The 13,462-nt window shown below is 39.8% G+C and overlaps 1 protein-coding gene across 7 annotated transcripts in view; it reads right to left on the reverse strand.

Annotated features, from left to right (window-relative positions):
• TMEM196 (transmembrane protein 196) overlaps positions 1-13,462 on the reverse strand; it is a 101,198-nt gene that overhangs the window by 12,411 nt on the left and 75,325 nt on the right. Inside the window, exon 1 of one of the 7 annotated variants that reach the window (XM_054634869.2) lies at positions 6,600-7,493. The exons of 1 other annotated variant lie outside the window; for it this stretch is intronic. In XM_054634869.2, coding sequence (XP_054490844.1) covers positions 6,600-6,764 — 165 coding nt within the window. In that variant the 5' untranslated portion in view covers positions 6,765-7,493. Of the gene's footprint in view, positions 1-6,599; positions 7,529-13,462 lie in introns of those variants that run through there. 5 more of the 7 variants (XM_054634888.2, XM_054634908.2, XM_077175759.1 and 2 more) reach the window with 5 other exon arrangements.

The following is a 13,462-nucleotide window of genomic DNA, read 5'->3' on the forward strand; positions in this document are numbered from 1 at the left end:
ATGATTCTGTGATTCTATGAGTTTATGCAAATGTATCATCAGTAATAGCCAAGGGCATAACCCCTCTTGGGAGAATGGTAAAAAATCCAAAGATACTACAAAGCACAAAAGCTACTTAGAGACTGAGTGCCTCAATCCCACTTTCAGTGATGATTTACCATGGACCCACCAAAGTCAGAGTGGCTCTGATAGCACCAGTGTCATTGCAAGGTAATGCAGTAGTGTCTGTCTGTGGTGTTTTTGTCATTCACACTGCAGCTGTACCTGCTGATGTTCCATATGCATATTGGAAAATTTCTCTTTTTGTCTGTTCAACTTTGGAAAAGAACCCCAAAGACCTCCCAGAAAAGAAGAATGTTTATTTTGAGACTGCTTTAATTTACTTTATATTGAATATTGCCTTGAAACAAAACCTCACATCCAAAACCCCATAAATTTTGGTAAGAAGGCTAAAATCTCAATTTATATTCAAGGTCTGTGGTTTGGATCTATCCCTATTTCATATTTTCTGGAACAAAAGACTTGGCTTCTTTCACTTCCTTCTGGAAAATGGGTACTTTGTCCCTGGTAGTCTGAAAAAGATTCAGTTTTAGTTAATCTGCAGGAAGCCAAAGATTTGGTTTTTTCCATCAGGCAGAAAAAAAGGAACTATTTTTATTTTATATCTTGAAGCTAAGAAACCTTTCTGTCTTATGTTTTGAAAAGGCAAAAGCAATGGTGAGTGTAATTCCCTTGAAAAAAGGAAAACTGCTCATAGAAAAATTTCCTGGACACAGGCTGAACAAAATAGTAGAGAAAACCTGTTGAATATAAGGACAACTTGATCCCTAGTCATTGTTCATGACAAAAAAAAGACAGCTAAACTGTATAGACTGTATGGAAAATTCTCTGTAGGTCATCCATATGTATCTGATAAAACAGAGGAAGGGAAATTATTCCAAAATGGAATGTAACATAATGAAAAAGCAATTGTATCATACCTAGTCAAATGACACTCTACTTGGAGGACTAAACCATCAAGACAGAATTAATAGCTTCACTTTTATCTACCCTTGTCAGGTAGTAAACTAGAAAATTCTGTGTTTTTACACTAAAGCTGCATAAGCATGTGACTTTCAGGACAATAACTAGGAATTTGAAATTAGTAATGTAAAGAAAGAAAGATTCTATTTAATAATGTTGTTTCAACTCCATCCAAATGAGAAAAAAAGCTGAAATCCCTAATGGATGAACTAAGCAGATATCTCTAATTGTAACTCTTATGCAAAGCAGTATTTCAGAACAAGGACTAAATGTTCTTAAACACAGACATAAAGGGCACAGAATCTACTAATGAAAACAAAGACATCAAACTAAATAAAAATTACAGCAGGCAAGAAGATCAAGCCTAGGTACCAGGTTTGCCTATTACCTCCACAGAGAAACACAATAATCTTTTGCAAAAGGGGGATGGAAACTCCTAATGATGTTCTTGTCCCATGCAAGTGATCGTGGGGATAGCAATGTCTAGCTGGCTGAAAGGCATCCAGACACAGAAACAGAAGCAGCAGCATTGCCAAAACCCAACCTTGTGTCTCACCAAATCTGTCATGATGAGAGGGGGGGCTTACCTATAACTGAGGCATAGTGTTAAATCACGTCTAATCCGAGCCAATGCCTTGTCTGGCAGTGTGCTATTGGGTCTTATCAGATCAGGTGCTGCTACCCTTCCCACTGATTCAAGCCATATGCAAGCAGTTTATATTCTATCCCAGTCCCTGTGATTAGTATTTCCACTCATCTGATTATAGACCTACAGAGATGCTTTAAAAATGGGGAATGGTTTTTAGAAACAATCAAGGAAATTAAGTGTGTTTCTGAATCTGACATCAATGATTCAAAAAACCTCCATCCATCTCTAAAAACATTTAAATTATCAGCATGAAATAATAATGTTTACTTTTTGTTTGTTTAGAGCCTATCAGAATAACAAATAAAAAGAATGTTTTTTTGTTGTTGTTCTGTATAAAGCATTTGGTTTAGAATGTGACTGCTTACATTTCAAAAAAGTAATAAATGAAAGATTATTCCCTGCAGGTGAACTACAATCTTATAGTAGTAAAAAATTTAGGCATGTGCTTAAGTCAGTCTATATACAACAGATCCACTAAATACAACCCAGGAGCTAGATGGAACTTCTTCCAGGTTTGTATGTGCCTCTGGAGTCTCCAAATGACAAAACACCCTACTGAAAGACCTCAGCTGAATTCAGTGAATTGTCCTGGCTCCATGCAAGGCAAGAAGCTTCCACCCTTGGTATGCCCTTCCCTATCTATAGGCACAGAACTCTTTCCAGCTTCTACTGAGCTCACTGAAAGTCCTGTGATTAATTTCATCACGAGTGGGAGCCAGAAAGAAATATGGTCAGTTTGATGAAAATGCAATGCATATGTTAAAGTAAAATAGGATCACATCTGCATTTTGTCTTCATGCTAAACAATAATATGATTTTTTTTAGTGCTGTTTTTGAAAAAAAAAATAAAATTTGACTGTTCTTTCCAAAGGAAACTTGGCAACAGTAAAATCTAGATGTAAAATCTAGTGGTTTAAAATTTCAGGCCACCAACATTGATTTAACAGTCTAAAAAGGTTTTGTTACTCTGGGAAAGTCCATACAGACTGACACTTTTTCTTTTCCTTCAAATCTTGGATCAAAAAAATTAAAGTAATTTAAATCAAATATTTCAAGTGCCAACTTGGAACAAATTTCTGTAGCCAAATGCAGATTTTTAATGGGCAGGCAGACTTCCACTGTGATCAAATCACAAATCACGGAAACAGTAATTCTGCCTCTATCTACAGACAGGCAAACAGACCAACATACAGAAAGTGCATATCTCTCAAATACATTCAGATATTTGCCTTTATAAGGGAAGAAATTATTACTCTTGAGGGGCATAGCCATAAGTGAAGCATCGAGTATCTCTCTTGCATATGAAGATAGATGGCATATTTGTCTAAAGATGTGGCTTTTGTCTCTCTTTCTCTCTCCCTCTGTGAGGGAGACTCATTTACAGCAAGGATTTATTCACCACTGCAGGATAAATGATGATAAATTACACAAATGTATGTGTGTGTATGTGAATATCTATTCACTACTGATAGTGAGAGTGATGAAACCACTGTGTTCTAAATATAGATGGAGAAGCATGTGACCATTAAAAAAAATATCTGTGAATACTTTTAGGTTGATTATCTTCTGACTTTTGTTTTGTGCAAAAGCCTTTGCTATGGATGCTGTCATTCTTGCTATGTTACTGTTAGTGGTTCAGCATTCTCATTGGTTGAATTATTCTACAGTACGTCATATAACTGAATTGGAATGGTGGATTTCAGAAATATCCCTCAGTTTCTGGGAAACAAAGAAATCTGGGAGACACTGGTTACAGCCTGTAGAATATCCCAATACAAACAACAAACAGAAAGAAAATTTAGAGATCACCAACATGTGCACTTCAGGATATTTGGGACTGTTTTTATTGTGGGCTTGTTTTAGTTTTTAGCATTTTTTCAATTTAACAGCCATGGCCTATTTTAAAAAGAACAGATTGGTGATGATGTAAACTGGTTAGTTGTCTTCACATGCTCCAGATAATTTGAGAAGACAGTCACACCTTCAGTTGTTTACTTATGGCTACTTTTTAAACAATTTGTACTATCTTAATCCAATTCAGCTCCAATGAGAACAACAGATTTGAAACTTCTTTTTTACCATTTTTATGTATTTTTTGATACAGATATAGCCTAGGCTTTAAATTTATTCATTCTGGCGTACTCTACTTTCCCTGGCTTGCTTATACATAATGCAGGGCATGCAATGATGAGGGTACTTCAGCCCATGCTTAACTTCACTTGTATCCATAATGCTATGGATGGAATTCATATGGTTAAAATTAGGTATGTTAGTAAATAATCTGTCTGAATGGAGGCAGTGAACAATAAGAACAACTCTTTTAATAGAAAAGCTAACGTTTGTCAAGTGCAAACCATCACAGGGAGGCAAGTATAGAAGATGGAATGTGCATGATTTTTAAGATGCCCAAATTTTAGGAATTCAGGTTAAGGTTTCCATGGTGATGCTATCTTCATCTACTTCCTTATGAACTTGGGTCTCTGCTGAGTTCCACCCACATAAAAGGATAGAACAGGGTCAAAGGTTTTCTGTGCATTTCCAAGTAAATTGCAACAGGAGGAATGACACTGTTCAACTTATGTGTTTTGTATCTAACATGTCAAAAAATTAGGTTTTCTTTAATGTCCCCTTCTGTTCCTTAGTGTTCACTTCTCAAAGGAAAACCCTGATTCAAGGGTGTGAATTGGAAAAAAAATAACATATTTTATGCAAGACATATCTTTTAATATCGGCAACATGAGCCCAGTGCAAGCTACAGTGAGCAGAAAGAAGGCTTATGCCACTTCTGCAGCAGCACAATCCTCAGGATTGTCCAAACAAACCTTTGTCCAGTTGTTTAAATTTGAAAGTAGTTACCCATGGCCATAAGTATCCCTGGAGAACAGCAAATCTCTGGCCCCTTTCTTGACCTGCTTGCCTCGCCTGCTAGTCCCCTAGTCAGAAGAATGCAGCATAACAGTTTGAACTGCCAGAGTAGTACAAAGAGAGTGGTATATTGATGCCAATTTAGACCACAGACCTTTAGTTCAATGAAAAGTAAGTCAGCCTCTAGAAACATGTCACCCCACTCTGCATGTCACCTTGATTTTGTAATTTCCTCTGCTACATGAAGCATAAGGTTCCTTCTTCCACTTTGCTTTTTCTTTGAGGCCTCTCTCTGCCTATTCAACCTGCAGTTTTTGCTCAGTTCCCAGAACCTGATGTCTGCCTTTGCTGGCTCTGGTTGTGGTCATCCTTTGCGCACTTGTTACATTTGCAAACAAGTAAAGTCCCTTTGGGTTACCTTCCATGCTTCTGCCCTCACATATGAGAATAATTTCCTATAAATATCTGCAAAACCTTTTCACTGTTCTCTGTCTTATTGCTTTCTAAAACTCTACCTATGAACAGCTCTAAATCAGCCAGACTGCTGGTGTGTTAAGGCAACCACCTGTTATACCACTCAGTTTTCGTTTGTTTTTTCTTCATACTCGCTTACACCCTTTTACACTGTATCTGTCTCTTACTATGATCATAATGTCCTTGGAAGCCAACATCTAACATAACAGAATCTTACTCTATGCCTAGTACAAACTCTGGGGTAACAGCATAAACATGAATGAGGCAGTTATGCAGGAAATGTGCATCGTCATGAAATGATATCAGCTGTGATAGCCTTGTCACAAAATGCAATCACTGCATAAAATACTGATCTCACTGACTGATCAAAGCTCTTTGACCTCAGTGAAACCCAGGAAATTGATCTTTGCCATTAAATCTTCAGATAGACGTGGTTTTAAGTAATTTTTTTCTTCATTAACAATGATCAGAAACCTCCCTTTTTGAAGTGATTTTGATAATATCATTACCTGTTGGCCTGGTAATGTCATTACCTGTCTGATCCAGTCTTCATTTTCATTTCTCACCTACCTGTTCTGCAGTGCAGAATTATATGTGTGGTTATATACTGCCAAAAATATTTATCACTGTTGTCAATAATTAATAATTATTGACAGGGAGAATACTACATGAAGCACTTTGTCTGAATTAATCTATAAATTAGAGGAGGTAATGCTGGTGAATAATCAAGAGTGTTTTACATTTATCATGTTATCTGAAGCTAAGCAAACAATCCTTTTAGAAATACTGCTGTACAATACAAGCTGGCCAAAACCAGCTTTGGACTTCAAAAATGCCCACTCATGTTTAGACTGAATATTCAACATTTCCTATTCTTTCATAAATATAAATAACCATTTGGAGGAAAATTCTTCCTAGAAACATGCATATCTCAAACTGGAAAAATAAGAATTATTTTTGAGAAGTGAAAAATGATCTGTTGATAAGAACATGCTGCTTCTATTAACCCATTACTGGGTTTTCATTTTTTTTTGTTCATTTTACAAGAAGCTCAGTGCATCCAGTACATGAGAACATCTTTCTCCTTTTCTTTCCCAATGCTTCTTTCTATTTTTCTTCCAAAAACTCAGGACTCAACTGACATACCCTTGACATTAATTTAAAGCACCTTTTGGCAGTCTCTTCATCATGGACAGGGCTGTTCTTTTGAAAAAGCAAAACTCGCAGTCAATTTAAAGACCGTAAGCTATGGCCCGGGTTTCACGCCAAGCATCGGGCTTCCCCAGGTGTGAGAAGGGGTTCAGAGAAAGTTCAATTGCTCACAGCAAGACTGAAAAACGGAAAGGAGCGAGAAAGAAGAGGTCTCCCGCTGCCCAACACACACGCACATCTGTCCCCGCCGTGCCTCCCCCGAGCCCCACGACTCTGCAGACCGTACCCCAAGCGCATCGGAAATGGACCCGGCGCGGCCGGCGCAGCATGCACTCGCGGGAGGGAAAGGAAGGGAAGGGAAGGGAAAAGGGGATGCCTTCGCACGGTCTGACCATCACCATAAAGAGTTAAAGAGAGAGTGAAATGGCTAACGTACACACACCCCGCTCCATACCGGAGAAGAGTCTCCCAGCTGAGGTTTATGCTCTGTGAGGACCAGGCTGAAACTGACCGCCCCCACGGCCACGCTGGACACCCCTAACCCTATCTCCAGCACGGAGAGCACCAGGAGGCTCCCGATGATCTGGCTGCTGGTGCACATCCTCCCTCGGTCATCCTTCCTTCCCGATCAGCCGGGGAAACCGCGCATCCTCCTCCTCGGGCGCTCCCGCGGCCCTAAGTCGCCCCCAAACTTTTCTTCCTTCGCAGGCAGTCGGGGCGGAGCGGCGCATCCGCGGCCGGCGGGCGCTACCGAGGGTCGGCGGGGCGGCCCCGGCGCCGCCGGGCCCCGCGCAGGCAGCGCCGCGCCGGCCCCGAGCGCGGCCCCGAGCGCGGCCCCGGGCGCGGCCCCGAGCGCGGCCCCGGCGCGGCGGAGCTCTCCAAGGTGCCGGGCCGGCGGTGGGTGCGCGGCTCCGCGCTCCTAAGGGCTCCGCCTCCGCCGGGAAAGTCGACCTTGTCCGCTCTCCTCCTGCGCTCTCATTGGAATGACCTCACCGGGATTTTTCTCCCCCCCTTCTTGTTTCTCTCCCCCTTCTCTTCCAGGGCTGGGGGGCGGGGGGTAGAGGAGTGCGGCGAGCCCAGCCCGGCTATACTTTATGTATGAATCCAGACCCAATGCACGGGCAAGGCGCACGGCAGCCCCGCCCCAGGGCCACAGGGCTCGGCACCTTCCCGGTCCTCCCCCGGCACGTCGCTCGCACACCTCCGCCGTCCCGCGGCGGCCGGGCTGGCGGCGGGACGCGGGAGCCGATGCCAGCCGCAGGCGGACGCTTGAGAGGTGACCCTGCTCGGAGCGGGGGTCCGCAGGCCTCCCTGCTCCCAGGTGCTGCTGTCAAAATTCGGGAGGAAGCTCGTCTTCCTCTTGTATCAGTTAAAGGGCTTGAGTATGCTGTGTCTCACCACTACAAAACTCTGGTCTTCTGCAGAACCTTACTGCCAAAATAGGCGATTTCTGTAGCCATTCCTGTCACTCACAATGGCCAGAACTGTGTCAGTCCCAAAGCAAATAACCAATAAAGGAAAATAGAACAAGAGATTCAGGGCTGCTAACTTGAGCCTTGCTGGATTGCTTGGTACCAATCTTTATTACTGTGCTTAGATACAGAGAATGTTTTGCCACTCTGACTACAGTTTTACAATCCAGATGTGCTGCACAACATGGTAACACACAGCTACTCAGTCTAGCACCTTGGCTTTCCTAAATATGGATCACCAACATTTGGATATTTACCTTAAGAAGAGAGCAAAAGAATGACATAGACAATTATATCTCCCAAGTTTGTACCAGGATTCAAAAAATATTGGCATCCTGCAGGACTTAATTATTTCCTCTATATATATGCTGTGTTTTCTACTCTACCAAAAACTTATATGGAATCTTTCCTTTTATCAAAATATCTGCAATTCTTAACCTGTATATAAATCCAACACTCAGATGTCAGAATCCAGAATGGCAGTCTAGATTTGTCCAGTATTTCATGGTGCAATTTGGTAGCAAGGGCATAGGATTAGCAAGGTCCTGATTGAATATTTTCCTTTGGACTTCACAACCTATCTTGTGTTTTGAAAATAGGTATTATATACACTTGGGAAGGTTGGATCCACTATTGCAGGTCAGAGTTTAGTTCTCATTTGTAGAAATCTTCAATATTTAATTGCAGTTAGTGGAGATAGATTGGATCAAAGTCTGTCACCTTATGGTGTTTATGCTTTTTAGGTATCCAAGAACAAGAGTAAGAGGTGCTGAGACAGGATCTTAATGCTTTCTAGTTTAATACTTAATCTGTTTCCTATTTTCTCACACGTTTCCCACTTCACAGAAGCAGAACAGTTGGCTACATTTAAAGGAAAGCTCTGTTATAGTTAAAGCTGAATTGCCCCTTTTCATCTCTCATGTTTTAAATGTTACCTGACATCTCTTATCATTAAAAATCAAGGCACAGCATAAAAGTTCCTAAGCTACTATATTTATGTAGGAGGATGGAGAAAGCACAGATTTTCAAGTACCCACATGGGTGTAGGAAGGTGTTTCTGCAATGACAGTATCCTTATTATGTCAGATTGTTATAAACGCTGAAGTGTGCTAAGGTGCAATGATTTTACTGCTCAGAGTATATTTTACTAGGTCTTTAAAATCCAGTGGTGATAATAGGGGAATTGCATAATGACAGACATAATTAATATATTTAATGCCTGCAGCCAGATAGAGAGCCTGTCACATCAGAATAGAGCTCATGTGACAGAAATAAGATTTCCATAAACAGCTTGTTTTATGTAACATTTCCACTTCAGTCATAATAAGCTGTCGGAAAGATGGAGGGAAAGAGACCTTGTGAAAAGTGTGCCCTAGATGGAGATTGCTTCATGCAACAGTTAATAAAACAGAGATATAAAGCTGGGCCCAACAGCAGGAGGGGAAGTGCCCTGGGTGCCTGCTTTCTAATCAGCGGGCTACAGAGAGGTGAAGAGCTGAGCAAGACCATAGCCAGGGTTAATGACTGCTCAGGAGGAGCACCCTTTTAAATAAAGACAGGAAGAAAACATAAAGTTCTAATTACAAACTTTTTAAAATGAAAAGTACAGTCTTTGTCCATGTAACTTGTGTACTATGGTGCTGCATCATCATTATGCGCTAATCTAGCCAATTAACTTTACACATGGGACTCTTCATGCATACATTTCAGCATATGCTTACATCTCTGCAATATTAAGTTATTTATCTGCTTGCTGTCTCAACTGGCTGCTTTTGAAATGTTTCCTGTATTTGTGATTACAATAACAGAAATATTATGATGAAAGGAAAAAAAATATGCAGGCAAGTTTTCATTATAACTGCAGAAAGTCAAATACTAAAATTCCATCTCCAAAGTAAAATTAATTGGAGTCATGAGGGCTTTGGATCTTTTAATTTAAACTGTTGGATTCATGAACAAAAGACATCAATCTTATTCTTCTTGACTTTGAAGGAAAACTTTTTTTCCTCTCTTTTTTTGTCATTGGAGACTTTAAAAATGGTTCATGACAAAAAAAATTCTAGTCATGCAGCAGGATGAAGGGTAATTGGATGACATAGTACTGGCAATGAAGAAGTAGAAATCAGAGCAAAAAGATTAATTTATACTTAGTCCCTTTTACATGTCTCTGATGACCAAGAGACCCTAACAAGGTTATAGCCTCTCTGTTGGAAATTACCAGCTTTATGTAACACTTCTGAGCATGTATTCATAGCTGAGTACACTCTGTTCAAGTGGTTCAGTTTATTGATTTCCTAATTCCATGAGTCTCTAAAACACTACTGTAAAGATTTTTATTATGAATAAGAACTGGTCCTATGGCATTAAATCAGAACTCAGGCCATTGAATCCAATTCACCCTAGGAAAATGTGAATAAAATTGAAACTGTACACCATCCTGCAACTGCTTAGAGGATGAGAAACAAGCTGGTGCAGTCCTAGAGGGGAAATACTCCCTAAGTATTGGTGTTATTAATAGGCAGGTGTAAGATAGCAATTTTGGACAAATCAACATAACTTCGAGTGATCTTGGAAGCTGGATTACTCTTTTACCTTATGGATTTATTTTCTAGTCAGTACCAGGACTTATCAGTTGTGCTATCTTGGAATATTTGACCTAGACTAAATGACTTCTACCAGGATGTTCTCTGGGAAGTGGAAAAATTCAGCTTCAAGGGCAGCTTGCAAATCCTCTTCTCTTCACAAGTACCTTATGCTTTCAAGTTGCTTTGCAGATTCCATTTCTTTACACTTCTTTGTCACCTGGATCCCTTCAATTCAGTTTGACTGAAGAAAAAACAAGGAAAACCAGTACTCTGACAAACACCTTTTAAGTGTTTGGGGTGACACTCTGCCTTGGGTTCTACGAAGGGTTGCCTATTGATTTTATTCTAAAAGCAGCTGTTATCAATGGCATCCTATATATAGAAATGTGTGTGAAACAGCCCTTAGAGCATTCCTTTTATGTATTTTTTTTTTTTGGTGCAGAATCAACTCAGTAAACTTTATTCCTTCATCTGCTCATACTCTAAATTAGCATGTGCTGGTGTTCTAAAATGGGAAGAAAACCTAATGTAAAACTTATACAGGAGAAGATAAGGGAGTGTCATTGATTTTGTCTGTTCAAAGTTCAATACACATGCAAACTTTCTGCTGAATGAGTAGTTCAGGCCCAGTAAAGCTAGGATCTGGGTCACTCTAGTGACTGTTAAGCTTGTTAGGTCACGACTGTTTTTCTCCGATCAAGCATTAAGGCATCGGCTTGTAACACACACAAAAGAATCTGATGACTTAATCTAAAAGTACTTGGCACATAGTTTCATTCTCACTCTTTGTATAGTCACAGAAAGTTATTCTACAGCTCTATAGTACATCTCATAGCTCCACTCCTGAAGTTGTGGAGCCATGGAGAGGTGTTAGAGAGGATCAGCGTGATCAGTTGGAGACGATCAGCGTATAGCAGCTCAGCAAAGAGAAAAACCATTGCCATGGACTGCCTTCTTGTACTGTGCTCAATAATTATTAAATCTACCAAGACAGTGAGCATTTTGTTCAGACCATTCTGAAACCTGCCTACAGCCATGAAGAAACTGCATTTTTCAGTAATGCACTACCACAGTAGGTGTGAGCATACAAAATTTCCAGATACAGTTCCTAGCTGTGCCACGAGAATCTCACTGATGTCTTCTGAGCACATCTCATTTTCATCTTGTCCTCTGCAACAAACTGAGTGTTTTCAAGTGACATTTTTGTTGTCACTGCTGGCAAGAGTCTCCTCCTATTTACTCTGCTGTTTGGGAATACTGATCCGAAATAAATAAAGGAACATAAATCTTTAATCCAAATAATTTATTTGATGCAATGACCAAGAAGAATCCTGACTTGGTTACCTTCTTTTTGTTTTATTATCTCGGTTGGTTAGAGCATGGTGCTAATAACACCAATGTTGCAGGTTAGATCCCTGTGTGGGCCATTCACTTAAGAGTTGGACTTGTGTGTCCCCACCAACTCAGACTATTCTGCAAATTTGTGATTAACCTTGGATGTTCAAAACTAAAAAAGTGAGATAACAACATTATTGTCTTGCTATATAAAAAGAATGTGTAAAACAGGCTCTTCTGGATAGTAAATTAACATGTGCTTTGAATTGCATGACTTACATAACCTGTCTGACATCCTGCCATCTTTCAGTCTCTGCCCTTCCCTTTTTGGGGTGAATTTTGTATTCCAGAGAAGCCCATTAAATCAAGATTTAATTAAACTCTTCTGATCTAAATGGAGTCAAAATATTTTCTGACAATGAAGATTGTAATAAAGCATTCTTAAACCTAAAAGGCTGTGAAACGAGTGTCTAACTAAAACATCAGTATGTTTCAGATTTGCCACTGAATTTTAGAATCCTGCAGCACTTTGAAGCAGAAAGGTTAGAAGGTGTCTTAGGAATATCAGCCTTCATACAGTACAGCTGTCAAATGAGTTCAGATTTCACCTTAAGAGTAACACTTTTCTGAATAAGGGTGAATCTAACACATGTACAGCTAAATGTGCACTGGATATGCTTTGTGAAACAGAGTCATTACAGCTTCCATCATGTGGTTTCCCAAAGCTTACATTTGCTGAAATGGGAGCACAGCCTGAATGAGGGCTAGAACAGACCTGCACATGTTAAGTGTCCTGACAGACTACATAACTCATGCATGAAAGGAGTTTGTGCTGCTACAGTGACCAGGAATAGTGCCAACTCAGAAACTAGCACTCAGGAACCTCAGGACCAGTATCTGCTCCCATTTTTTGGCATCCAATACCCTGTAGAAAAAGGCAGAGTCCAAGTTCCAGCTGTTGCCTGCTCACACTTTTTGGATGAGTCATGAAAGAGATAACACCTGGTGCGAACCCTGTTAAGAGCCCTAATCTGAAGCCTCACAGGATGGTTTTTCTTTTGAATAAGGAGTGTGGTTATTTTTTTTCCTTCACCAGCTCTTTTAATTAGATCAGAGTTTATCTCCCACAGAGTAATTTTTTTCTACTGATGAGATACATTGTGTTGAAAAAAGTACTTGACCACAAAGCATCTGAGCTGTTACTTGAGAAGATTTGAAATGAGGTTTTCTTTTGTGGCATTGTTCTTTGAAAAACAATTGTTAAAATTTTTGAGTCCAAGGTAGAGTACAAAAAAAAAATCATTAGCAGTCTAAAATAAAAAATAAAGTATTTAGGGAGAAAAATTTAATTATTCACATTCTTTCAAAGTTAGGCAAAAGTAGAAATTAATGGTTAACAAAAAGAGTTTCCTTGAACTGTGTATGCCTCTATCATCCCCTTTTCTCTGCCAAACTGTAATAATAATTTTTATTAAAACCACACTTCATGAAGAAAGTGAAGAAAGAGTCCAAAATAGTAAGCTCAGAGGGCACAGAGTTGAAAGAGTGATTTGTCAACATGCCTAGAATTCATGTTTTTTCTTGGACCATACCCAGCAAATTGTTAGTTACTGTAACACATGATGGAATATCTGTAGTCTGACCCAATTCCTTGTCTAGTTAATAAAAAATTTACAGTTGAATGAAATGCAAGTTGAATCAGGTATCAGTGTGTTATGGGTATTTGCTGGTCAACATTTACGAACAATTTTTTCAGCTGAAAAAACACAGGGTATATTGCTAGACCAAAGTCCTGTTACATCAGTCTATAAAGATCAGATTATTTTTCTCCAGTAATATCTGTAGGTTGCTGGTAGTTTAGCAGCAGCAGACCCAGTCTAGCTGGGGAAGTTGTCCAGTCACATCAG

Source organism: Agelaius phoeniceus, chromosome 1, assembly GCF_051311805.1.
Source record: "Agelaius phoeniceus isolate bAgePho1 chromosome 1, bAgePho1.hap1, whole genome shotgun sequence".
Classification (NCBI taxonomy): Eukaryota; Metazoa; Chordata; class Aves; order Passeriformes; family Icteridae; genus Agelaius; species Agelaius phoeniceus.